This window comes from Leptonychotes weddellii, chromosome 9, assembly GCF_054177405.1.
Source record: "Leptonychotes weddellii isolate Sample4059 chromosome 9, ASM5417740v2, whole genome shotgun sequence".
Classification (NCBI taxonomy): Eukaryota; Metazoa; Chordata; class Mammalia; order Carnivora; family Phocidae; genus Leptonychotes; species Leptonychotes weddellii.
The window spans coordinates 99,413,180-99,439,656 of NC_138377.1; the positions used below are offsets into that span (position 1 = coordinate 99,413,180).

Sequence of the window (26,477 nt, forward strand, 5' to 3'; positions counted from 1 at the left end):
TAAATAAGTTAATATCCAATAAAGTACTTATAACAGTGCCTGACACAGAAAGCACATAAAAATGAAGAAGCACTGTTCCCCTAGATGGATCTTCACAAGCATCTTCATTCAAATTTCTGATTTATGTGAGTCTAAACATCCACATAGTTCTCTCAAAATTCCTATGTTCAACATCTTCTCTCTTATAATAGATTATCCAGATACCTCCAACATGCTTTCTCTTACATTCAGCAGCACCCCAGCACAGCAGAGATGCCCCTCTTCCCAGCCTGTGTCTGCCTGCCGGCTGGTACACACACACACATACACACACACACACACACACACTCTCTCTCTGTCTCCTCTTTTGGGGATGCCTTCTCAAATATCCCTAATTTGCTATAAAGTGAGCTATAAAAAAATGATTAACAATGAAGAAAAATCACAGCTAATTATCAGATACTCCAAAGAAAATGAGATTTAAAATAAATTCTAGAAAGCGGTTATTTTGGGAAGGGACTGGGAAAGGGACATATATAACATCTCATCTCTTTTAAAAAAATCTGAAGCAAATATAACTACTGAGATGTGGTAAATTTGGGTGGTGGTTATACTGTGTTTATTATTTTATTCTCTACACTTTTCCATTTGCTTGAAACATTTGAAATCATGAAAAAATATAAGTAGTTACTGTGGTAGAGAAGACATAACATGGATGTGGTTAGAGTACAGTAATTATTGTGAAAATAAGCAAGACTCACAGACTTTTTCACTTTAAAAATCTCTTTGAAAAATGCAGGAGAACACACACACACACGGACTGCTGCAAAAAGGATTTTTTTTTTTTTTTTTGCAAAAAGGATTTTTAAAAACAACCGTGAGGACTGTAAAGATTTATATACAGAGTGAATAGTAATGAAAAAATTCAACAAGTAAACATTTCACTGAAACTGGTTAATATGTATTTATGTATACATTTATTAACAGTTGGAATAAAAGGATACTAATTTTCAAATTTTCAGAGTTTATTTATTTATAAGAAAAAATACAGAATGATTTTAACAGACAAAGTACCCAGTTCCTACTTATTTTCTTTCTTAGTGGGGAAAAAAAAGTATATGAAACACAATTGTCATGGCCTGTATTGATTAATCTTACAAGTGATGTTGACAAAACTATAAAAACCTAAACTTTAGAGTGCAGCAATGTTGCCACCATGTGTGTATATGTACATCCGTACAAATTAAGTCAGTCTATACCCACAGAACCCCTTTTCACCCTTTCCCATTATCATTCGGCTTTCTGAAGCCCCTGCTATTCCCCTGTGCCGTCAGGTCCTCTGCTTTCCCATCCCTCTGCTAATGCACTGAGGTGCACCTAGATTCCAAGGGTGTGGGCTATCTGGCACTTGATCTCAGCTCCTACCAGGGAGAGGGGACGCTGCATGTCCTCCCAGGCTCCATTCACTCCTTTACTTGTATCCCCATTAGGCCTGCTTTGCATCTGTACTAAGATTCCTAAGAGAGCAGCACGGACCCTGCGCTAAGATGAAGAATCAGGAAATCCATCGGGCCACTTCCTCGCCCCCTGGTGGTGCACAAGGAACATGAGCAGGCTGGAGGCGGCCGGCCCGGTGCAGGGTGGGGCACTGAATGCGCTGCCCAAGTAAAAGAGGAGATGGAGAAGCAGTGGTTCTGTGCACTGGAACAGACTGGGCAGTTGCTGCAGGCACTGCCTCTGACCCCCCATAGGTTCCAGGTCTGATGAGGATCTTCAGGTCAATGTGCTCGTGATCAGTGGGCCCAAGGGAGCAATGGTGGAGGTTGGGGAACGGCACATCCCACAAGTGAAAGTCTTGACTGGGCCACACGAGTTTGTTTTAATTGTAAAAATAGTAACATTGCAGAAAATGTTTATAATAATAGGAATAAGAAATCATAGAAATGAACTGCTGCAACAGTGTTTTCATGGCCTCTTCCTTGACTTGACTGAGACAACCTAAGTATCTGATCTTTTTACTTCACATTATCTCAAAAAGTAACAGTTATGATCAGGAAGGAAGCAGGGGCACTTAAAGTGAGCAGCATTTCAGGGTCCCAGGTAAGGGGGCTCCTTTGGCAGTGCAGATGGTAGAGGCTTAGCTTGTATCTCTCCAGGCCAGAGCCCTGGGCTTGGCTAACCTGGGCTGTATGGAGACCCTGTCCCCAAGAGGATTCTGCAGACAGAAGATGCCCACCCTGTCCCTGTAAAAACAGCACAAGAAGGCAGGGCTGGTATACCTCCAACCAGGTCCCCACGGGAGCGTGATAAAGGGACCGAAAGATGTCGTTTACGGACCAAATTCTACTCAGACCCCTTCTCAGCCTGTCTTCCCCAAGTTTGTGTGTCCACCAGACTAGAAACCTTCTGAAAGAAATGTCTGAGACTTCTCCATTGCCCTTGCAACCCAGGACCAGGTAAAAGAATTAAATCATCGTCAAAGAAATCCTCATCTAGAACAGCTGCTGCCTACTGTTGGCCAAGCCTCTGGACTGCCATCGTTGCTGCTGCTGCTGTTTTTTTTAAGATTTTATTTATTTATTTGACAGAAAGAGACACAGCGAGAGAGGGAACACAAGCAGGGGGAGTGGGAGAGGGAGAAGCAGGCTTCCCGCGGAGCAGGGAGCCCGATGCAGGGCTCGATCCCAGGACCCTGGGATCATGACCTGAGCCGAAGGCAGACGCTTAACGACTGAGCCCCCCAGGTGCCCCTGCATCATTGGTTCTGAACACGAAACCACCAAGGGGCAGTCTGGCCCAACAGTGAGTCATTTCTTCCTAGGCAAAGCGGGTCACATGTGCAAAGACCCTCTACCAGAGCCACTTGCCCACCTCCCGGCCCTCAGGGGCTGTCCCCTCATGGCTTCGGCTGAGCCATCAAGTCTTTGAGAAGATGCTAATGGGCTGCAAATGGATGGGAGGAGGTGGGTGGAAGTTGCTGGCATATTGGGGAGTGGACCAGGGCCTCTTGGGACCAAATCCTTCAAATGCAACACCTAACACAGGGTCAAGACCACAATGTATGTTCAATATTATTAAAATAATGGTTGCATGAAACTGAACTAACAAGAAACCCAAAGCAGAAGAAAAGCTCCAGGGGAAGGAAGTGTGTGAGTATGCATGGGGGAGGGCTGCTCTGTAACTAGGTTGGGTCTGGAGCCCTTGCCACTCCCCGGAACTTCCTGGGGCTACTCTAATGCCTTCTTCCATACACAGAAGCCTTGGAGGCCTAAGTGACCTCTGCACTTGGAGGGAAGGGAAGTGAGCAGACTGAGCATGGGGGTATGTGGTTAGACTAAGTGTCGGGGGGTGGGAGAGGCGTCACACAGCTCAGAGGCTGCGCAGGGTTTCATTCCCAGCTGTCAACTTTTGAGATTCCTCCAGGGGTCGACACTGATCCCAGCCTGGCTGGGCTGCTGCGCCCTGTCGCTCCCGGGAGCAGAAGGCCAGGGCAGGCAGCTCCCTACCCCAGGGCCAGTCACATTTCTCTTACACAGGTAATCCATGTTCATTATGGAAAAATGCCACATCACTCTTTATTGGATGCTAGTGCCAACACTGGCCCCCTTCTCTCCGTGCACAGGGGCACGTGGGCAAGGGGCTCCGTCCCCCGGCCGGGATGCAGTGGAAGCCTGGCCCCACTCCCAATCTCCTAGGGCCAGCACCCTCCTCAGTGCCTGGGGCTGCTTGCTCAGGTTTGTTCAAACTCCTGTTCACAGTAGCCTACACTGAGGGGCTGGGCCTGGACACCTCGCCTGCAAGAGGACATGAAGAAACAGGGCGAGATGAGCCACTGAGACAGGGGCAGTCCAAGGCCCCCGCAACACCTCTACCACAACCAGCAGTCTCCCCTTCCCCTCCCCCAGTGCATCTTGAACTGCCACTGTATACCAGAATTACTCAGGGATCGCATTTCCAGAGATTCTTACTTGGCCTGGGCTCACGTGTTGGCAAGAACCTGCATTCTGAACAGGCGCCCCACAGGGACATCCGGGAATTTGGGGGGACACCTCTTTCTAACCCGCCTCTGTACCCGAGTTCCAAATAACGCAGCACCTTCAGAAAAGAGCTGATGCCTAGGGGTGCCTAGTGCTCTTGGCCCACCGAGCCCCCCTAAAATGGCTCAAATGCTGTAAATGCAGTGGCGGCGGGGGACCAACGTGCTGTCCTGTTCACGCACGGGGTGTGGACATGAAATCCCGTTTAGCCTCACAAGTTCCAGGATGTGACCAGTCTCCATAGGGGACCCCTGGGCATGCCTTCTTTATTATTCAAACGAGCAAGGTACGTAGAGATGGTAGGGAACTAGCTCAGTCGCCCGGTGAATTACCCACAGTTGAGGCCTAGACCTTGCCACGGCTGGCTCTCAGCCCTGCACTAGGCTGCGTCCTCCAGGTCCTCAAGACTTAGTCGATGAATAAATCAGGGAAATGACCACCTTATGCAGGCCCATCCCCAACAGTGGCACGGGGCGCCAGGAGAGCCCATAAAAGCATGGCCATGGCTAAGAGCATAGACTTTGAAGTTGGCTTGGATCAAATTCTGGTTCTGAGTGATTTGGGGCTTTACATTAACTTCTCTGTGCCTCAGCTGCCTATCTCTAAAGGGAGGATAAAACTGCCTACGTTCCAGAGTTATGGTTAAGATTCAATGAAATAATGCCCATAAAGGGCTCAGCACAGTGCTTGCCACAAAGTAAGCCTCTGTCAGCATTCGCTATTGTTGTTCCTGTAAGTCCTCAATCCGCCCACCCACTGTGGGAAGGCCCCAACACGGCCTGCTTGCTTACCTTAGGAGCTCACAGCGGAATTGTGTCAAACGTTTAAAGGCAAAGTCCAGGCTAGTCACCAACTTGTTGCTCCACAGCCTCTCAGCAACAGCCCCTGCCCTGGGCCTAGAGGGAAGGGTCACGCACCAGGTTGGCTCCCTTCAAGGGAGCCGGACACTCACAGGCTGCTGCCTCTTATTTAGGCACCCTGCACTCAGGGCCAAGGTCATTCAGAGCGACAACCTGGCTGGGGGGCTCCTGGGGACTTCTAGGGCTCAGCTCCAACTTCATTAAGAGGTGGATCATGATCCCATTCCCATCCTCTCCCAGAGATATGGAACCAGAGTAAGTTGTAAAGGGATCATGAACTGTTATTGACAGTAGCAGCAGGTGCTCTCAAAATGTACAGCTCCTTCTCTCTCAGGCCTGGAAGGAGGGCACTTGTCTGGGGGCGACTAGACAGGAGCGAGTCTATAAGGAAGAACCCGTGCCCACAAGCTCAACCACCCACATCCTCAGGAAGCCCTTACCAGAGTCTGGGGGCCAGATTGGTGCTGTCCACGTACTCCCCCCACATACAGGCCTCTCCACCAATCACGAGAGCCTTCTGCTGAGGGCTACCTAAGGGGAAACAAGGACCAACAGGCCGCTGCTGGTGAGGGGAGGAGGTGGTAACCCTAGGGTTTCCCCCCAACCACCTTCCTAATGTAGGCCCCTCTCCAGAGAGCTCATATCTCATCTCACCTGAAAGGTCTAGCCCAGACCCTCCTGTCTCCCGCTCTGTGCACCAGCCCAGCCTCCTCTGGTCAGCAAGGAGAGCTCCCTGCTTTCACCTTTAAATTCCAGGGGCTCCACCATGTAGATCTGTCTCCAGTCAGGGCCATAAGTTATATGATTCAGGTACCAGGGGGCAGAGAGCAGGGCGCGGAAGCCAGCTCCAGTGATCAGCTCCATCTCCTTCATATAACGTACTGGCTCCTCTTCTCGCCATACCTGAATGATTGTATCTGGCCGAACCTGTCAGAAAATTAATGGCACATAGCTGAGATTTCTGGCCCACATGCTGATACAAACAACCCAGGCCAAGGGATATGTGCCCACTCTGCTCTCAAGCAGCTAAGCATTTCTCTGTGACTCCTAACCCCTGGGCGCCTAGCACAGAACAGAAGCCAAGGACTCTGTAGGCCCTAGGAGTCCTCCCTGCTGCTTCCACCCCCAGTCCTTCTGCAGCCTCCTTGTCCGGAATGAGACAGTAACACTGGCTGTGAGCTAAGGGAGACAAGCAGTGGGAGACAAGCAAGGGAGACTCATCAAGAGCTACCATGTCCAAGAATCTCCAGATGTTTCTGAGGATGAGACAAGGTTCCTGCAGAGCCCCTGCATTTGGCAAGAGGCTGGGACCTAACTGATCAACAGTGAAGGAGAAAGTAGCCCTGCTCCCAAACCTGGAAGACCCTAGTCTATGACTCAGAAAGGAAAAGCCAACCCAGCATGCCAGTCTCAGGAATCCTAAGTAACCTGGCAGCAGAAATAACTCTTGATCAGTTTGTGGTGAGGGAAGAGAGACAGATATTCTGACACTCACACCCAGGGCTTAGACCTCTGTGACCTTTCTGGAGGGGAAAGGAGAGATGGCCCCTCAGTGCTCTGAATATTAAAGCCTAATCCAAACCCAGGGAGGACCAGTCTGTGCAGAGGCAGAGAAGGGCTGAGAGACCAGAGGGAAGCACTGTAGGTGGCTCCTTCTCTCTCTGCCCCTGGCTCACCTTTACTTTATTATCAAACACCTCCTGCCACACCACATAGCCCTTGCCATAGGCAGAGACGATGTTCAGCAGCCTGGAGAGTAAAGAAAGGGTCTGCTCAGCTCAAATAGGTTCTAGGCTGTTGGTGCCGGTGCTCAAGGGATTGAGGCTGCCTAGGGACTCGTTCCTGATTGAGCAGTGTCTTCCCCAGTTGGGAACGGACTACTCCAAAGTTGAAAAGATAGGACAAAGTACCCCTCCAAGGGCCTAGAGAGTGGTCAAGCAGGGCCTGGCCCTGGTATGGAAAGGGAGGACTGCACAGAAGGTAACCCCAAGAAACCCTGCCCACCCTCTTTCCTTCCTCACGTCTGTATGTAGAAAGACTCCAGCTCCTTGAAGTCATTACCAAAGCCTTGCTTCTTCATAAAGGCCTGGATATCTGGGTTGGACTTCCTGAATCCCAAGAGAAAATGAAGATTAATTCTTTCAACATCCTCAAAGTCCAAAGCTTGGGGATTAGTCACCTGGCCTCCCACAACTTCTTTTTTCACTTGAAAAACCAATCAACTTCGGATCTCAGAGGCCCCAAATATGGCAGGTGTGGCTGAACAAAGCTGTGTGAAGGGGGCCACTGACATAGGCTGAGCAAGGAGGAGTTTCGACCCCAAGAGCTTTCAATTTAAACTCTCAACAAGAACACGTATTAACCTGTCTGGTCTACAGCATGTGGCTCTGAGGTCTTGGTCTGGGGCTCTGGCACACTGGATTCTGGCTTCCCTGTTTAACCCCCCACACTCAGGCATATTCTGCTCTTCTCATTTATTCTTTATTCCAGCTGGATGTTAAGTGTTGCTGTTACCTGCTGCAGCTCCCTCCCCCAAGAACGTCTACATTTTGCTCACATTTCTTCCTGGAATGTTTCCCCCCTCCTCCACTTCTCAGAAAAGCCTATTTCACCCAGATCCAGCTCTAATGTCCACTTCTCAGAGAAGCCCATCAGCCTCTTTTGAGCAAAGTAGATCTGAAGGTTTGGACCTTACACTTTAATACTGACTAGACACTTTCATACATTAGTGTCAAATTCATCTGTGTCTTGACCCTTCAACCAGACTATTTTACAAAGGCGGGGATTATTTTTCTCTATCATGGACTTTCCCAAGACAATTCTGTTCCGAGACCTGGTTCTTCCCTAAGTATATCAAGAATATGACAGGAAAAAGGGACAGTTTCACATTCACAGCCTTGCCAAAATCAGGGAGGGCCCTGATGTAGGTGGAGAGAGGAAAGGCCCAAGGCCTGAGCCATCTGGACGGAGACAGATTGTTCTCAGAGGTTAGCCCCTGAGGAGCACCTAAGGTAGGTAGCGTCTTAGGAGCTAACCTCTACTCTGAGTGAGCAATTCATCAGGCAGGGATGGGAAGATCAAAGGGATCATACCAGCAGGTGAAATCAACCTCATCTCCTCCAAGGTGAAGATAAAAATCCGGGAAGACAGAGCTGACCTCCAGAAAAAATGTGCTCATGAATTCATAAGTACTGTTGAGAATGGGATTCACTGGTCCGAAGGTGCCAGAGGGATGAGACCCAGAGTAGCAAGGAGTCAATAATCCAGGGACACCTAAGCCGACAGAGAATCCCACACAAGTGTCACAAATACATAGACCCCCACACTGTCATATACTTAAGGACATTAAGCTGCACAAAGTAAGATAATCATGTTCATAAACATTACATGTACATAGGTAGGGACCATCAGGCACTCACAGACGCTGGTGATCATGAGCTTTTAGTCACAAAGAAATAAGTATATCCACAATCATAGACAGAGATGGGTTACCGCCAGACGGCTATCAACACACACACTCTAGCCTTGACACACAGCAGGGCTCACCTTTGTTCCCAAAGGCCGCTCTCCTCATACTGCCTTTAGGCAGCAGAGAGAGACTGCCTGATCCAGCCAAACTGGCAAGACCTTTCTTCCACTCTAGGGCAAAACTTGCAAGAGCATCATTAAGACAAGAACATCTGAGAAGAATCTGCCCATAGTTTAATAGTAAGCAGTGGCCTCCTTTGTCCAAAGTAAGTTCTGCCTACCTCAAGTCCCAGGTGGAAGGAGCTGATGGAAAACATTCTTCCAGGGACCAAGGCCGGGGCATGCTGCATCCAAGAGTCAATGCCCTGAAGCCCCACCGAGGGGGATCAGTAGACTCTTTCTATCTGACTTTATTCTTACCTGGTCCCCAGGACAGAGTGTGGCCAGGAGTGTCAAACTCTACCAACACACGGATACCCCGAAGCCGTGCATATTCAATCACCTCCCTCACATCCTGTGCTGTGTAGATATGGGTGGCAGGATTGTAGGACCCCTGAAAGGCACAAGACACCCTTAACAACGTCCTTATCTGAAGGCTAGCAGAGTAGAAGATTCTCAAAATGCCTCCAGGACTCACTGCATATCAGGAAATCTACCCACAGCTCTTTGGTATCAGGGACTATCTCCAAGGATCGTTATCATAATTTCCCATAAGCTAGCACATCTATTGCTTTACCTGAGTGTCATAATGCCAGTGAGACAACAGGTAGGCAGGTAGCAGAATATAAACAAACAAAAAGAAAATGAGACTAGGAGAGATTATCTGTCAGAGAAAATTAATGGCCAAGTTTGGACTCAAACTTAGGTCTCCTGGTCCAAATCCAGTGCCCTTCCCCTAAGTCAGTGTGTCCCTCAAACTGGCTGGTGAGGATGAGAGCCAGTGTCCTTGCCAGCAGGGCCACAGCCCAGGCTCAGACATCAAACCACAAACTTGCTCTTGGAGAAATTAAGATGTACCTTTCTGGTGAGCTCTGGAAAAGTGAAGCTGTCATATGGGAAAGAAGAGTCATCGACCAGATGCCAGTGGAACACATTGAATTTATTGTATGCCATGACGTCCTGTAGATGAGAGCACACACTGTGAACCCATCAGAGCTTCTCCAGTTTCGGCCTCAAACTTGGGAAGGTAGGCAGACTGGTAGGCTGCTCCACATACCCCACCAGGCTCAATCTGCACCAGCTTCCTGATCAATGTTTATAGGGTCTATCTATCAAATCTTCCCATCAGGGAATGCCTTACCATAGAGGGAAGGAAGACCTAGCACATTTCTTCTTCTCCCAGGGCACATCCAAAGATGTCTGACAGAGGCATTACCTCCTCTTTTTTAGCCACACTGAGAGGACAGCCACAACTATGTGGTACCCTGGTTTTCCAAAAGCACCACCATGCCCTGAAGACTAATAGGTCTTACTGCCATTTGTTCTGGGTTGTCTGACTAACATTTATCCAAACTGTGAAGTCTATTGTTGAATTTAGTAGCGCCATAACCCATAAATCTCAGAAGCCAAGACTGATGGATGTGTCCCCTCCTTTGGTTCCAGAAGAGGAGTGAAGGAAAAGGTAGACACATGAGTTGGATCAGCAACTGTAAGATAAGACTGCCCATCAAACTTAAGATAGTTAGGAACAGGGCGCCTGGGTGGCTCAGTTGGTTAAGCGACTGCCTTCGGCTCAGGTCATGATCCTGGAGTCCCTAGATCGAGTCCCACATCGGGCTCCCTGCTCGGCAGGGAGTCTGCTTTGCCCTCTGACCCTATCCCCTCTCATGTGTTCTCTCTCTCTCTCAAATAAATAAATAAAATCTTTAAAAAAAAAAAAAAAAAAGATAGTTAGGAACATCCTAAGCTATGGCTTTTGAACATCTCTTTCCTATGACCTTGTCCGTAACTAAGCTAAAATAAGCTCGGCTTGATCAAAGAAGCCAATTCCCCAGACCACCTTCTGTATTCCTGGAGATAACCTGGACATTGATCCAGAGCAGCCAGTGGGGTAGATTTAAATCACTCCTTTTTTTTTCTTTTTTGTCTCAGAGCGGGTCATCTTTTCCATTTTCCCTAGGAGCTCATGAAGTTACATACATTCCCTCTGCAACTCTTTAGGAATATGGCAACTGGTCTACCCCTTGCCCCATCACCCCAAACACTAAGGGCAAAGATGGCCTTAAGGCCTGGGTACCAGAGTGTCCAGGATGCTAGTCAGTGGCAGGTAATGGCGAGACGTATCCAACAACAAGCCCCGGTGAGAGAAGCGGGGAAAGTCTTCAATCTCGGTCTTGTTGATAAAGAACTGTGTGGACCAAACATTGAACATATCAAGATTCAAAGGGAACTCACCATGGGGGTGGAGGGGAATGAGGAAAAGTCTCCTGATCCTTCAAAAGCCAATCTATGACTGTTCTGCAGAGCAACTATCTCCCCAAATGCCCCACATCTCAACTTAGGCGACCATAAGCAGGCTCCTGTCAGAGGGTAATGGTCCCATGCTAGCCAGATATAACTGTCCCACACACTACTCAGCCTACACATTCTGGATTTTCACTGTTAATCTGTTTATTTTCTTCAAAGCAGTGTGGTCTCAAGGTCATTACTAAATAATGACTCAGGGGAACTAAATTACAGTGATTACAAACAGGCCAAATCTACCAAACCGGTTTCCACTCATGTCTCCTTCTAACTCTTGTTGGGGCCATCATGAGCCACCAGGACTCTGTCTAAGACAAAGTAAGTTATTCCCAGGATTCTCAACATTCGGAGCAAATCCCCAGAGGTATAAAAGGAACCCTTTCAGAGGACCCCCACTCACCGTGCCCTCAGGAGATCGCCAAACAAGCTGGCTAAAAGTCTCCAGACCTATGGGGAAGTAGAGACAGTAAAGGCTTAGGGATGTGGGAAAAGAGATGCACCCATTTGGAAGGTTCCCAACGTGACAGAGGAGAATGCCTGGGCACATGGTAAAAGTGGATATAGTATGGGCTTGATGAGTCTCAACACAGATGCAAAGGGGATACTAGGAAGCCAGCATCTGTTTTTACTCTGCATTTTATTTTGGGAGGTGGCAGTGTAAGGGACTTTAGGGCCTCTCCTAGGAACACACTAACCCTCAAAATCCACATACCTCTTATCCATATTTCCTAAGCCTTGAACTCACAAGAGTATTAAGACAGGCCAAGATGTCTGCTTATGAGTACAGAGGCAGGGACAAACCAGCTCACATGGATTAAGGCTTTCCAAATTAATACTGATCAGGAGCTAAGGGAACTGAGAAAAAGGGGTCCTCAATCTACTGCCCCTTCTATGATCCAAGACTGAATTGTGAAAAAGTAGTTATAAGCTGAAGTTTCCAAGGAGCTTGGGTCCACAGCTGGACCGCAAAGACAAAGAATCATCTACCTTTCCTCTTGAGAAGGGAACTAGCTATAGAGAGCTGAGATATGGTAGGCAGCAACAGCCCTAGAAGGACTGCCCCAGTCCACTGGACACAAACTCCTAGATTCTAGCAAGGCCCAAGGGCAGGCAGGCTGAGTCCAGAGTGTTGTATGTTCTCGACAACTGGAGCCCCTCTTCTGAAAACGCAGCAGAAGGATTTCCAGAGTCCCAAAATTTCAGCATGAAAGAATCTGAGGTCTTAGCGGTCACTTGGCACCTACTTCGAGGCAGACTGCTCTTACACTGCTTTGGCTTCTTTCTATTTTGATTCTGACACCCAGAATTCTGGAGTCCCAGATTTCCCCCTGCCCCAACCTGACTAATCACAGCACCTGCACAAAAGGTATAGAGAGAGCAGAGAAGGGAGTCAGCTCCCTGTTTCTCCCAAACACAGGAGAGGAGGAGAGGAGGGGTAAGGGAACAAAGATGAACCAAAACAAGGTCTGAAATTCTGTGAGAATTTCCCTCCTCATTCACCAGCAGGGGCTTTGCAAAAGTAGCAGAGGTATTTGGCTAAGTCTATATCTAAGGACCAAATACCTTTTCAGTAAAGCAAGAGGAAGGGCAGAGGCCCATCACATGTTAGCTAGTAAAGTTCCAATTTTCTCCTGAAATACTATAGTTCTACATGACTTATACTATTTACTTCTTTTTGACATTTATCTATTTCTTGTGATCAAGTTTTCCTTTTTAAAGAACCTTTCCAATTACGTGTGTTTTGTGAGAGCTGAACAGGCAGTGTTTGTGGCAGAGTCCCAAGCAGCCTGTTCCCTGCTGGCACCCGCAACGTCAGCCTGCAGGGTCTCTCACTGCTTCCCCAGAGCACCTGCCCAGGAGAGCTGCTGCCACCACCACACGGGCTGACACCTGCCAACTTCCAGAGACAGCTGTAAGGAGAACACGCCCTTCAGGGAGATGGGGAAACACTCCAATCGGTCTCCATAAAGAAAGCTTCCTACACTGAGGATACGTGCTGGACCCCCAGTCTTGTCCTCCCAACCCACCAATGCCAACCTTCCCACTTCATCCCTCTCTTTCTCTCCCAGCATCAGTCCCCATGTTACCTCGGAGAGCTCCCCAGACAGTCTCAGAGAGGAGGAAACAATGATCATCATTTATGGTCAGGGTGTCTGAAACGACAGGAGTGACTCCATTGGTTAAGGACTTCTACTCTCAGATTACAGATCACACGTCCTGTGTAAATCCTTGGATTACAAAACAACAGTAAGATCACATTTTTTTTTTTTCCTTTCAAAGAGGAGACATCCCCAGAGCAGAGCAGCTGCAGGTCAGCTAGGCTTGGGTCAGAGTGGGAGGGTGGTCTCCCAGAGGCTCTGTGGGCCCTAGAAGATAATGCACAAGGAGGGTCAGGCTAGAGAAGAAAAGTACCACCTGCCTTGTGGTTCAGTCTACCCCTCCAGAAACATGAGTTCCTGCCAGCCCTTAGCTGAAAGTATGAGGCGGACAGGGAAGCTTGGAGGATGTGTCCAGGTTACAGTGTTCCCAAAGCCTTTGTAATCACCCTCCTTTCCCTTTGTCTCCAGGCTTCATTTAGCTACTTCATCCAAGAATGTGAGGAGGAAGCCAAGACTTGAATGTTCATTTTGGAGATTGAGAAGTTCCCCGATACTGCTGCTTAGGGAAGACAGGAGGCATCACAGGACTCATGAATTGACTTTATTCAGTCATTATATCCAAAAACATTATGACCAAAAACTCCTTCTCTCCCCAGAGTGGGGTCTCTTAAAGAAAATCAGCAAAGTGTACAAACTCCTAAAACGGCAACAGAATTATATGCAGTCCAGAAGGCAAGTGTCCTGTGGGACTCCGTGAAAAGCCACTGTGACGTTCCACAGCCAACCTTCAGACACTGGTTAGAGTGCGTATGAAAAATCCACCTTCTGTGGCTCTCAGCCCTTGATGACCCGGGGTCTCCACAGTCCTGGAGGGCTGTAGGCCTAGCATCAGGAACTTAGGTCAGACCAACCAGAGTTACAGCCCCAGACAAGTGCTTGCTCTCTACAACAGGGGACAGGGTGGTACTTACAGTTTTCCACCGACTCCAAAGAAGGAAGCTGGTTACATCCAGGAGTGACCACAAGGATAACCAATGAATTCTTCTCCGGTGCATGCTGTTTTCCTGAAAGGACAGAGTAAACTCAGTGTGGCTGACCTGCCACCAGAAGCAACAGGCAAAATCAAGGTCCTACAGGAAGGTCCCTAGCTCTAGTCCCTTCTGCTTGCATGTGTGTGGGAAGAGGCAAGGGAGGAGAGGGCATTTACCCTTGGCACAGGCATGCCTCATCACCTGCTCAACTTTCTCATTTTGGTTGTGTTGCCCTCTCTCCCCAGTAACCTGCCCTGACCCACGTATCAATGATCTGGCAGCAGTTCTTTGTAACCAGGGCTCTATACTTCTAGTTTGGTACAGTAAGCACGATTCCAATACTTTGAGAACTGCTTTTAAACTAGAGGCAGCTTGAGGGCATTTTTACTCAAACAAAGCGTGGTCTGCAGATTAGCTGCTGACTTGCAAACTGCAATACTGGTTGAAAGGAAAGGTACTGATAGATAGGAAGCTTATACAATGCCAGAATGTAAATCAATTATGTCAGAATAAACACACTGTTTAGTCCTAACATTTTTCATAACACATTTTTTTGATGAAGGGAATAGTTTCACATTCCGGTGTGTGTACCTCTCCTCTCAGTGCAGACTCTCGCTTGAAGGAGCACTGTTCTGGAGGGCTCCAGGTAAAAGGTTTCCAGCTTTGTAAAAGCCCAGGAGCTGATGCAAGCAGATGAAGCAGATGACCAGAGGAGCTCCTACGCAAAGGAGGCCTGAGATCATCGAGCTGGTACCCCAGCAAAGGTACATGGTTACCAGCCCATCCTGCTTCCTTCCCTCTTCCCAAACAGGCTCTCTGTCTGAGGCAGTCTTCTGCCCAACAGTGGAAAGCCACCAAGTATGAGCCAACATCTAGCATAGTTCTTCAGATGTACCCCACCCCCCCAAAAAAATACAGAGCCAAAGCCAAAATACTAATGCATCATCCCTTCCCATCCACCTAATGGTTCTTTGTGACCTTCAAGGTGGTTCTGATTGTACTGCCCCAAGCCTGACCTCAATGAGATCCTTCTTTCTATTCTTTTCTGGAACCACATGCATCCACACTGGCACCACAACAACCATGACTTCCTATGGAACCACAAAGTCAGGGATAGGATGGCCTGGGAAAAGGCAGGGAGAGAGAATTCAGAACCAAACTGGATCCCAAATGTTATCCATCTCTAGGGCAGAAGTAACCCAAGAGCCTTGAGCCATTTCCAGAAAGCCTGCTCAAACTTCCTGAGCACTACCACATGGCCGCATCTCAACTCTCGGGCTTGCCAAGAAGCAAGCAATAAGGCGCCCTTTTCTATCATCAAGAACAAAATGTATTCTTTCCCCTCCTTGAAAATATCCTGCATTCCACACTAATACCTAATACTCTGGGCCAGGCCAACTCACAACTCCATTCTAAACCCTGAAAACTCATCTCCAACAACAGAGAACAAACAGACTGTCAGGGCAGAGACTACCCTCAAAGCAGAATCTGTAGGGCCCTCCCAAGCTCCCCAAGCAGACAGGCCATCTCTACAAACCCCCAAGACCAAGGAGGACTTAACTGAGAGGTAGGAGCGAAGAAAACTATAAAAGAATATTCTTCCTTAAACTATGCCCTCATCCCTTGCTACCTTGCCCCCACTCCAATCCCATACATCACAGAGCCCTAATATCAATATGTGGAGAGCTCATCTGCATACTACCCAGATGGCCATCCAAAAGAGGGCAAAGTCCTGAGCTTTAGTGTTAATTCCCTGGACCTCAGCCTATGAAACTGAGGAGAAATCACAACTATCCTTGTGCAACTGCCACAGTCACGGTCCTAATGACATTTAGAGGCTGCACAAACACCAGGTTTATCTGAACTATTGCCTGGAACATTAAAAAAAACTCTAACTTCTGTTGTTGCTAATATTTTTTTTCCTAAAACACACCTGCACTCTGTCCTCTAAATCCAGAGTCTTTTCAGGGGGAGGGTTGTAGACTCCTTACAAGATCTGATGAAAATAAAAATGAAAGGACTTTTTCCCCTAGAACAATGGCCCTTACTAAGGGCTCATCCCTCCACCCCCTGCCTCTAATCTTATGGTGAAGAATCCCTGTCCTAAGCATTCTCAGTGACTCATTTGGGTTTGGGCTGATAAAGGAGGTAGAGTCATGGCTGCTATTTAAACAAGCCATGAGGGGGAAGGTCTGGGGGAGGTGGCAATGTGAGAACTGGCAAAACAGGAGGGGCACTGGGTCATTTAAAAGGATGTAAATAGCGTAGCATCATTGTGGTTTTCTGCCTCCAAGCTGCTACCTTGAAGCAAGCAGGAAATAGGCAGGGGACAGGCCAGCTTCCTCCACACGCACCCACATGCTCTGCACTGGGAAGAACTGAGGTGTAGGAAGCATGGCATGGCACACTCACAATGAGCCCGCTGGCACAACAGGAAATTCTGAAGCCTCAAGTGCTCAGGAAGAAGCATGGCAAACAGAGCACTGAGTTGGGAAATCAGGAAAGATTGGTTCTGGTTCTCCTGCTGCTAAGCTGAGCGAGTCTTGGGACTCCTATTTTCTCCCCTGCAAACAATGGCAAGATAGGACCGCATTCCGGCTACTCCTCCAAAGAGGTAATACTTGGTGACTCCACAGATAGTATGCTCCAAGGTCCCAGTCCATGACCATTACTTCCTATCTCTATTGCTTCCCCATTCCCCTGCTTTCGTGTACACCTGCTCTTTTCCTCTGGTTCACTGAAAAGTTTGCACCTTCTAAATTTAGGAAGGGGAAATCATTCAAACAGTACAGAAGTCTTTACAACAAAAAAGCTAGTTACCTTTGGCACCCCTCCCCTTTCAGCATCATTTAGCCTACACAGACAGGTCAGCTCTGGACATGGAACTCTTGAGACACTTTTTCTACCACAGTCCTGCTGTTGAACTTTCTCCAGATGCCAGTGCTATGACCCTTCCATTACTCTTCTGTTCCCAGTTCTCTCCCATCTTCACTTCCCTCCCTGCTGGCCTAAGTGTGCTGATCCATCACCTCAAACACAACCTAGCCAGGGCTCTCAGCAACCTGTCCTTTTCTTTTGCTGCACCCAGTGGATCAATTAACATCTGCCTTCTGTGCACCTACCCTGGCTACTGCATCCTACTGGAAGGAAGAGAGAAAATCATGTAACAGCAGGATTGGGCTGCTGTAAAATCATGGTCTCTCATCTTGGCTGGGCCCTTGATGCTGCTGCCCTGAACATCTCCCGTCTCCACCATTGCTTTCTTCTATTCTCCGCAAGAGCTATTTCAAATTTGAGCCACTTTCTTCAAGTCTGTAACTCGATCACCACCACCCTTACTCTCAGTAGACAATCAAAAGAGCACACCCATCCATCTCTACTTCCCCTCTCCTCCCTGACAAAAACACCTGCAACATACGCCTGGTTTTTATCTTTGCCTCCTATCCTGGTGGAAGGGGTTTCCTTTCACCTGTGCTCTGGATCTCTCCTCAGCCTCCTTTTGTATAAATGATTTCCCTTTTCCCCCAAATCTTCCAATTATTTCTTTCTACTAATCCTTTCCCATTAGCATTCAAATATTTGCAAGTCTTCCTGGTTTCAACTCCATGTCATCTCCCAACAGATTCTTTCTTTTGTCTTCTGGTCCCAAAGAAACTCCAGAGAAAATGCAGCCTAAGCAGTTAGGTGCTGAACTTCAAAGCCATACAGACCTGGGTTCAAATCTTAGTTCCGACACTTTCTAGCTGTGGGACCCTGGGCAAGTTATTTTCCCTCTGTGCTGCAGTCTCCTAACCCAAAAAATGGGGATCGTGATTGGTAACTACCTCACTGGGCTGTTGGGAAGATTAAATGAGTCAGTGCATGTAAAGGGCTTAGTGCCCAGACACAGGTGCTCATGGAGTTGGCCAACCTTAGTCCTCTCTTGGTAGCCACTTCTGACATCCTTATCTACTCCTTAGTCCACTATAACATGGCTTCCTTTTCCTCCACTCCTCTGCAAATGCCTTCACCAAGGTCCTCTGGTTCTACAACTACATTCAAGGGACCCTTTTCAATTCATTCTTCATTCATTCATTCAACAGTTATTTACTGAGTGCTTACTATGTGCCAGGCTGTTCTAAGTGCTGGGGACACAGAGTGTCCAGACACGGTGATCAAAACAGACAAAAATCCCTGCTGTCCCAGAGGTAATATTTTGGTGGCCACTCACTTCTTCGGGGACCTCCTGGCAGCATCAGACATCCCTAATGTTCATGAAACTAAACGCCCTTAGCTTAGGGGACACGTCTCTCTCTTGGTTTTCCTTCAAGCTCCTTGAATATGCTTCCTCATTCTCCCCTTCCTTCGCCAGCCCCTACATGTTTTTGTTCCCCAAAGTCTCTAGGCTTCTCTTTTTCTCTTCACTTACACTCTACTTGGACAATGTCATCCACCCCACAGTTGGTTGATGATTCACAAATCTACCTTTCCATGCCAACTTTTTTTCTGGGACTCTAGACTCATAGGCCTACACTCAAATAGCTTAAAAGCCCTTCAAATCTTAAATACTAAGTTGAACTAACTCTTCATTCCTGGCTGATCTTAAATACTAAGTTGAACTAACTCTTCATTCCTGGCTGATCTTCTCTCTCAGTTTGATAACAGTACCATCTATTGATTTATCCAGACCAGAAACCTCTTCCTTCTCTCATCTTTCTGAGTAGATTAAAAATTCATGCCCCCATAATATTTACCGATGGCCTACTATGTGTCAAACACTGTGCTAAGCACTGAGATTACAACACTAAAAAAGAAAGACCCAACCAAGTAAGTCTAGTTATAACAAAATCCTTATCTCAACATCTTTACCACCCTCCCACCCTCACGGAGTCAATGCCTTAATTCAGCCTCTGGTAAATTCCCACCTGAATGACTGAAAAAAATCCCCCAGTTGTTCTGCCTCCATATATACCCCATTTCAATCTACCATCCTCTGTGAGCTGTTAATATGAAGATCTTTTCTCTGCTCCTGTGCAGGAATTCTCACGGTAACACAATGAACTCTTTACAGGATCCTGAAAATGCCACATTTTCTCCATACTTCCTTTGCACATGTTGCTTCCTCCAAGTGAAGCAAACTTTGCATTGCCTCCACATCTCACCTAATTACGAATTAGCTGATTCTTCCTTTTATAAAACTTTTCTGTCATTCCCCCACCCTCTCCTAAGAGACCTTCCTAGTAGATCATGAAACAATGTATACATACATTTTTTCATAACACTTATCTTAATATATGCTGTTTATTTGTCTATCTCCTCACCGAGGCTGTAAGTTCCTCAACAGCAGGGGCCAATCTCAGGGCCTTTGTATTTCCAGTGCCTGACACACGGCAGTCATTCAATAAATGTTTGCTGAAAAAATGAATGATGCTAGAATTAAAAAATGCACATTTAATGCTATGTATGCATAATGATTGTGCTACATGATAAGCAGGCATAAATGGCAAGTAGTTAATGGAGAGATTACTTTTATACGCCCAAACCTAGTATTTGTGAAGTCCTGGGATTAGGGTGGGGAATGATAAGAAGACCCCCAGGCATACAGAAAGTGCCTTTTCAGACACTGCTTTGAAGAACCGTGGCTCCAATAATCCAAAGATTCAGGTCTTTCTACTCTCTGGAAGGGAGCGCTCATTCCTGCATCAGGGTACCCAGAAAATATGTCTTTACCTCAGTGCACAATAGCTTCTCCTTGCACCCAACCTGCTCCTCCATGAACCAAAATATTTCCATCATACCAATGTGTTTAATTCACAGGATTTTAGCAGCATGGAGAAAACATTCGTTTTGGTTATAAAGTGGCATTGGTTTGGCTTCTGGAGTGGACACTAGGAAAGTCAACCCAGCCTAGGCACCTTCCTACTCTTTCAGGTGTATCCTGCCCTGCTGTGTCCTGGTATTCTCCTAGGCTGGTGCCCTGTCGATTCTCCATGTCCACATTGTTCCCCTCCCCCTCCCACCTTTATGTCTGTCATATCCAGGCTTTCTCTCCCCATATTCAGTCTAATGAAAGCCCTAGAAATCATTCATTTACCACTCATTTCTTCATTCCAACCAGGATATATTGAGCATTTACTGTACATCTGGAACTGTGCTAGGTGCTGGGGCAGTTCAAAATAAAAACAAGCCCAGTCCTTGCCCTTGAGAAGCTCACAGTCTAGTAGGAGAGACAAATACAAACAACAATTACAAAGCAGTGTGATTAGGGTTAAGGGTGGATATTATAGCTACCTCCAGAAAGGAAGGGATGCTTCACCTTGGAGAGGATTTCTGAGCAGAACTTTGAACCCTGAGATGGTGTTTGCCAGGCTACCAACAGGGGAAAAGCAGCCAATGCAAAAGTACATTGTTGTGGCTAGGGGAAGAGGCAAGGCCGCCCCTGTCAAACCTCTTATCCCAGTAAAGTAGGAGTCTGAGAACCCAACTGCCCCTGAGCCTGGAGCCCCGCCACAGTGCTGCTGTATTCAGTCTGGACCATAGTGCCTCCTCCTATGAGTCCCAAGACTTTTCACCCTCTAGAGACTACTAATATCCATTCAGAAGTGCAATCTATTCAGTCCATAAATGAATTCTGAATGTTCTCCCTTCTACCTTCTTTGTAAATGTTGTAGTTAAAAGTTTTCTTGTTTTCCCCTACTTTTAAAACTTAATCTGTTCTCTTCCTCTCTCCCCACCCACAAGAGAGTACCTCCCTGTAATTCTGGACCCCAAAAGATAACTTAGGTTAACATTTTGCACAGTCTTTCAATTTTTTTTTTCTAAATACACAGATTTATTATTTTTAAAGCAAAAATGAGATCCTAATATATAATAGTTTGTAACTTTTTCTCCACTTACCAAATGATTTGCAGATCTTTTAATGTCAATATATATAGATCTGGGGGCGCCTGGGTGGCTCAGTTGGTTAAGCGACTGCCTTCGGCTCGGGTCATGATCCTGGAGTCCCAGGATCGAGTCCCGCATCGGGCTCCCTGCTCGGCGGGGAGTCTGCTTCTCCCTCTGACCCTCCTCCCTCTCATGCTCTCTGTCTCTCATTCTCTCTCTCTCAAATAAATAAATAAAATCTTTAAAAATATATATATATATATAGATCTGTATCTTTACTTATAAATGCTAAATAGAATTCAATTTTTGAAATATACTTTAAAAAGTGGCAAGTCCTAACTTCTCTTTGTGGACATTATAGAATGCTTCTAAGTTTCTGATATTATAAGCAATGCTCTAGTAAACATTCAGATATATGTGTATATATATATATTTAAAGCATTGGTTGAGAGATTTCTGTAGGAAAATTACTAGAGGTAGAAATGTTAGGCCAAAGATATGAAAATTTTTGGTTTTGACACTGCCAAATTACTCTTCCAAATTGTTATATTTGAACAAAAGTATAAAACTGATTTATATCTGAACCAACATACATGAGCCCATCCCTCCACATCCTTCCAAAACTAGACTATCTCAATTCTTTTTCAACTATGCCAGCCTGTTAAAGAAATATACCACTGTTTTAATCTGTTTTTTAAATATAATGACTGAATTTGAAAATCAGTCGCATTTACTGGCCATATATGTATGTGTGTGTGTATGTGTGTGTATTTTTTTTTCTTTTTGAAAGAGAAAGGGAGTGAGCAGGGTGGGGAGGGTCAGAGGGAGAAGGAGAGAGAGAGAGAATCTTAAGCAGGCTCAACGCCCAGCGCAGAGCGACTCTGGGCTCAATCTCATGACCATGAGATCCTGATCTGAGCCGAAATCAAGAACCAGACGCTCAACCGACTGAGCCACCCAGGTACCCCTTTACTGGCCATACTCTTTGCACGTTTTAAAAGTTTTTTTCTTGATTTACAGAGCTCTTTTTAGATTTTAACCTGTCTTTTAAGACTGCAAATAGTTTCTCTCGCTCTCTCTCCCTCTGCTTGTGCTGTCAAATAAATAAAATCTTTAAAAAAAAAAAATAAAAGGGACGCCTGGGTGGCTCAGTTGGTTAAGCGGCTGCCTTCGGCCCGGGTCATGATCCCAGGGTCCTGGGATCGAGTCCCACATCGGGCTCCTTGCTCAACAGGGAGCCTGCTTCTCTCTCTCTCTCTCTCTCTCTCTGCTTGTGCTCTGTCAAATAAATAAAATCTTAAAAAAAAAAAAAAAAAAGACTGCAAATAGTTCCCCCATTGTGTCCTTTTTTTTTTTAAAAGATTTTATTTATTTATTTGACAGAGAGAGAGATAGCGAGAGCAGGAACACAAGCAGGGGGAGTGGGAGAGGGAGAAGCAGGCTTCCTGCCGAGCAGGGAGCCCGATGTGGGACTTGATCCCAGGACCCGGGGATCATGACCTGAGCCGAAGGCAGATACTTAACGACTGAGCCACCCAGGCGCCCTGTGTCCTTATTTTTTAATCTTATGGTCCTCTTGCTTTGGTTTTTATGTAGTCAAATTTGTTCATCTTTTCCTTTATGGTTTCTTTTATCCGCCTGCTTAGAAAGGCCACCTCTGCCTCTGGGACCATATAAACAGTTTCCTATACTTCTAATAGTTTTATGGCATGGCTTTTATCTTTAGATCTTTAACCACCTGGAATTTACTTTTGTGTTTGATATGAGATATAGATTTAATTTTATTTTTTCCCAAATGGATAACCAGTCATCCTTACATATTTATTGACTAAACATCTTTGCACTTTTGATTAGAAATGTTTCCTTGACCATATATTAAATTCTCCCATGTATGTGAACTCTTGTTTGTCTCCGGAGCTTATTTTCATGGCAGTCTTATAGTTGGGAGGACCTACCATGTCATACCGCTATCATCTTTTGTCAAGCGTCCAGTATATAGACGCCTCTGCTCATTTCTGTTCTGGACCCACACTCCCATTCCTATAAATGTTGTTTCTTGTCCTCCACCAAGCCACCTGGACTACATATCACCCACCCCCACAAGCCTCTGGAATCCTGTTATTGAACTACCAACATCCTCAGTCTCTTCTACATCCTCCTTAACTGAAGACTGGCTCTCCCCAGGAATATTATTTCCCCTACAACCTGCTCTGAGAGGCAGCTCCTTTTCAGCTGCTTCCAGGACAACTAGTCTCTACCATCAAGTGAAAAAAGCACCTCTTTTCTGTGGCTCATGATATTCAGTTGTAAAATCTCGAGCCTCTCCTTGTCACCAACACTGCAACATCCTGGTCACCTCTTTACTACCCAAGACTTTGGGTCCTGGTCTCCAGTCTTCCTCTCCATTCCAAGGTTGGCTTTCATCCTAGGTGATTTCAACACTCAAGAGGAAGAACTAACCCACATTCTAGCTTAGCAGTTATCCAACAACACCTTAACACCCTCCCATGGTCACCTTTTGGACCTTCTTGTCCCCTGGAGGTATTCCAACTCATTCTCTCAAGCTTCTGTACTGTATAACTAACCTGCTGAACCACCCTAGATCTGTGTGCTTCAACCACAGTGACACTGAGTTTCTTAAATATATGACATGAAGGCTTCTTTCCTGAAGGCTCTTCCCACATGCAGTTCTTTCCATGTGAATTACTACCTATTCCACCAACTCGTACTTTCAAATATGATTGGACAGCTCTTTATGGAAGGCTTCTCAAAAGGTACCCTCTCCTACACCCCAACACACACACGTGGGTCAGATGTTCCCAAAGTACCTTGTACTTACCAGCAAAAATCACTTTACTGATACTTTACTGTATTCCCACTTCCAGAGACTCTAAATTCTTTAAGGACAAGGACAGTTCAATTAATATTCTTGGACAAGTGCTAATGACAAATTATAGTTGCTTAGTAAATACTACTTGTACTAAGGATGGAAGGAAAGAAGGAAGCTGGCCAGAAACACTACTGGAATCTGATAATGATGGGCCCGGGATCAAAACATTCATAACTTGAGTGCTAATGATTAAGCAATTAGATGTTAGAAGTTACTATCTGAGGTAATTAACACTAAAGTATGATCAGGGCTTACTCCTACCAAAGGCCAATAGTTTTCCAAATCTGGGGCGCCTGGGTGGCTCAGTTGGTTAAGCGACTGCCTTCGGCTCAGGTCATGATCCTGGAGTCCCGGGATCAAGTCCCCCATCGGCCTCCCTGCTCAGCAAGGAGTCTGCTTCTCCCTCTGACCCTCCTTTCTCTCATGCTCTCTGTCTCTCATTCTCTCTCTCTCAAATAAATAAAATCTTAAAAAAAAAAAATAGTTTTCCAAATCACTAATCGGTATAATACTTGGTGAAAATATTTGTGAGTAGTAGACCGCCCCAAGATTGCAAAATCTTTGTAGACAAACAGACCTGACTGGAATTTCTGCTCCACCACTATTAGCTGTGAAACCCTGCACATGTTACTTAGCCTTTGTGAGTCTCAGTTCTGAAGGATGGGGATAACACCAACCTCATAGAGCTATTAAAAAGATGAAAGGGCATAATATAAAGCAAGTGCCAGACACTCAATAAATGCTAGTTTCCTTCCACCTTCTACTTCCTTTTTCTTAAGAAGTCAGTTTTGCCACTCGGCTGGAGGAGCCCAGAGTTGGGGTGTCCTGTGGGGTAACCACACCATCAGAACGGCTTCTCTGAGGGCTTTTCATGAGCTTCTCAGAGGAGCCCAAAAGCTCCACTACTGTGTGATGACACCCTGTATGGCAAACAGGCTGAAACTCCAATAATATAAAAGGGACATGAGCTTAGAGCTCTGAATTTACCTCAAACTAGGACTGTGGCTCTAGTCCAAAGACCAAAGCCATTAACGTGGGATCTCAGTACTAGTTACTACCAGGACAAGGTCAAATAAGACAACAGTTAAACTTTTCAGCTAGGATATAGTGTACCTGGTAAACCATCTCCCTTGCTCCCAAAGCTTTGCAAAAGAAGGGGAGGCTGCTTACTGATACCCAAGGTGATAAGCACCCAAACTTCCTGCATCCGAGCGTACACTTCCAAAGGAAAAAGCTCTACACCATACCCAAGCCCAATCACCTTCAAGAAGTGGACATCAATAGCACACCACTATTGTCTAGATTCAGGGCTGAGTGCAACGCTAAGGAAGCTTAAGCAATAACAAAAGCTTAAAACAGAAGCAAAGGAAATGAAAGAGAGAGGTTGACACAGTAATGGGTCTTCTTCACTCTAGCCAGGAATTGAGAAGAAAAGCAAATCCATTTCTCTATGATGGTGGATTATATAGATCCATAAACCTTGAGGCAGATCACAGAAAATCCTTCACACATAAAACTTTATCACCTCGGGCGCCTGGGTGGCTCAGATGGTTGAGCGTCTGCCTTCGGCGTGGGTCATTTTCCCGGGGTCCTGGGATCGAGTCCCATGTTGGGCTCCCTGCTGGGCGGGGAGCCTGCTTCTCCCTCTGCCTCTGCCTCTATCTCTCTCTCTCTCTCTGACTCTCATGAATAAATAAAAAACATTAAAAAAAAAAAAAAAACTTTATCACCTCCACAGATCCAACCTCCTCTCTTCAGCTGTCCTCATTGTCAGTGACTCCACAAAGGTGGGAGAGAACTCCTAATCCAACTGGCTAACCCTCTTGTTGATACACCTTATCAATTCCAGGGTTCCTCCCTGGAATACTCTTTCAGTCCTGGCCAATTATATCCACCACCCCACTTTAAGTGGTTACTCAAAATTCATTTCCCTATGGAAGTGTTCTCCGATTTCTCTCACAGTTTAAACATTTACTGGACATGCCATGTGTCAGACACTTTTCATGTAATTCTGCATAGGTCAAGTCATTTCTAGTGTCTTATCTTGCCAATCTTTGGTGTCAGCTCTGATGTCCTCTACCCAGCCCCGGTCACAGCCTCACTGGGACCCTAGACACTTGAACACGGTCAGACGGATCACCTTCGATGTCTCCTGGCCCAGTATTTTCAGCAGTTTGACATCCTGATTGAACTGCAGTCCCGTAGCAGGCATTCTTGGTGAAACAGAGCCCGGGGGGCAGGATTCCAGAGAAATCCTGGCTCCAGAAGTCAGCTCAGTGAAGCAGAGAATGGAGCTGGGGACTAAACGTGGGGGGGTCTGAGATAACAGCTGGAGAAAGGGCGCAGGAGGAAGTGGAGACCAGAGGGTTGTGACTAGACGACAGGGTTGGGCAGAAGCCAAAAGAAGGGCGTCTCGGGAGGTTTGGGGAGGCGCCCCCGGGCAGGCTCTCTCGGAGCCGGAAACGAGGCAGGGCAGGTCCGACTCACTTGTGGGTTCAGGAGGTTGCCAAGAGCGGGAGGTGAAGAGGAGGTCGCGGTAGCGCTGGAAGGCCTCGTCGAGGACGGAGCAGCCCGGCTGCGCGGCCGAACTGACGTGGTACCGGAACTGGAAGTTGTGCGGGAAGATGGCGTAGTGGGACTCGGAGGTTTGGATGTACTGGGGCCAGGGCCAAAGGGCCGTGGCCCGGCCGCCGAGCGCTGCCGCCAGCAGCAGCGGAAACCAGAGCCCCGAGCCCGCCATGGCCCGCCGCTCTCCTCGCTCACGGCCGCCGGGGCCACGTGAGCCC

General features: G+C 46.7%; 1 protein-coding gene across 3 annotated transcripts; it reads right to left on the reverse strand.

Moving 5' to 3' along the window:
* Positions 1–3,529: 3,529 nt before the first annotated feature.
* HEXA (hexosaminidase subunit alpha) lies at positions 3,530–26,477 on the reverse strand. Of its 3 annotated transcripts, none has more exons than XM_081831366.1 (14): positions 26,179–26,477; positions 13,878–13,970; positions 12,895–12,960; positions 11,208–11,254; positions 10,581–10,691; positions 9,362–9,463; positions 8,765–8,897; positions 7,969–8,149; positions 6,898–6,984; positions 6,553–6,625; positions 5,620–5,803; positions 5,317–5,407; positions 4,808–4,912; positions 3,530–3,773 (listed from the first exon to the last, which is right to left on the reverse strand). In XM_081831366.1, exons 1-14 carry the CDS (start codon positions 26,429–26,431, stop codon positions 3,710–3,712), a joined length of 1,590 nt encoding a protein of 529 aa, XP_081687492.1. In that variant the 5' UTR covers positions 26,432–26,477; the 3' UTR covers positions 3,530–3,709. The 3 variants fall into 3 exon arrangements, with proteins under 3 accessions (XP_081687492.1, XP_081687493.1, XP_081687494.1); XM_081831367.1 differs by lacking the exon at positions 26,179–26,477 and adding an exon at positions 19,238–19,271; XM_081831368.1 differs by lacking the exons at positions 10,581–10,691; positions 11,208–11,254; positions 12,895–12,960; positions 13,878–13,970; positions 26,179–26,477 and adding an exon at positions 18,071–18,075.

Coding starts and splice junctions, on each gene's coding strand:
- HEXA (XM_081831366.1), bottom strand. CDS start 26,431: ATGGCGGGCTCGGGGCTCTGGTTTCCGCTGCTGCTGGCGGCAGCGCTC. Junction 13,971..26,178: donor GCAACCTCCTGAACCCACAA/GTGAGTCGGACC, acceptor CTGTCCTTTCAG/GAAAACAGCATGCACCGGAG. Junction 6,626..6,897: donor GAGTCTTTCTACATACAGAC/GTGAGGAAGGAA, acceptor TTTACTCTCCAG/GCTGCTGAACATCGTCTCTG.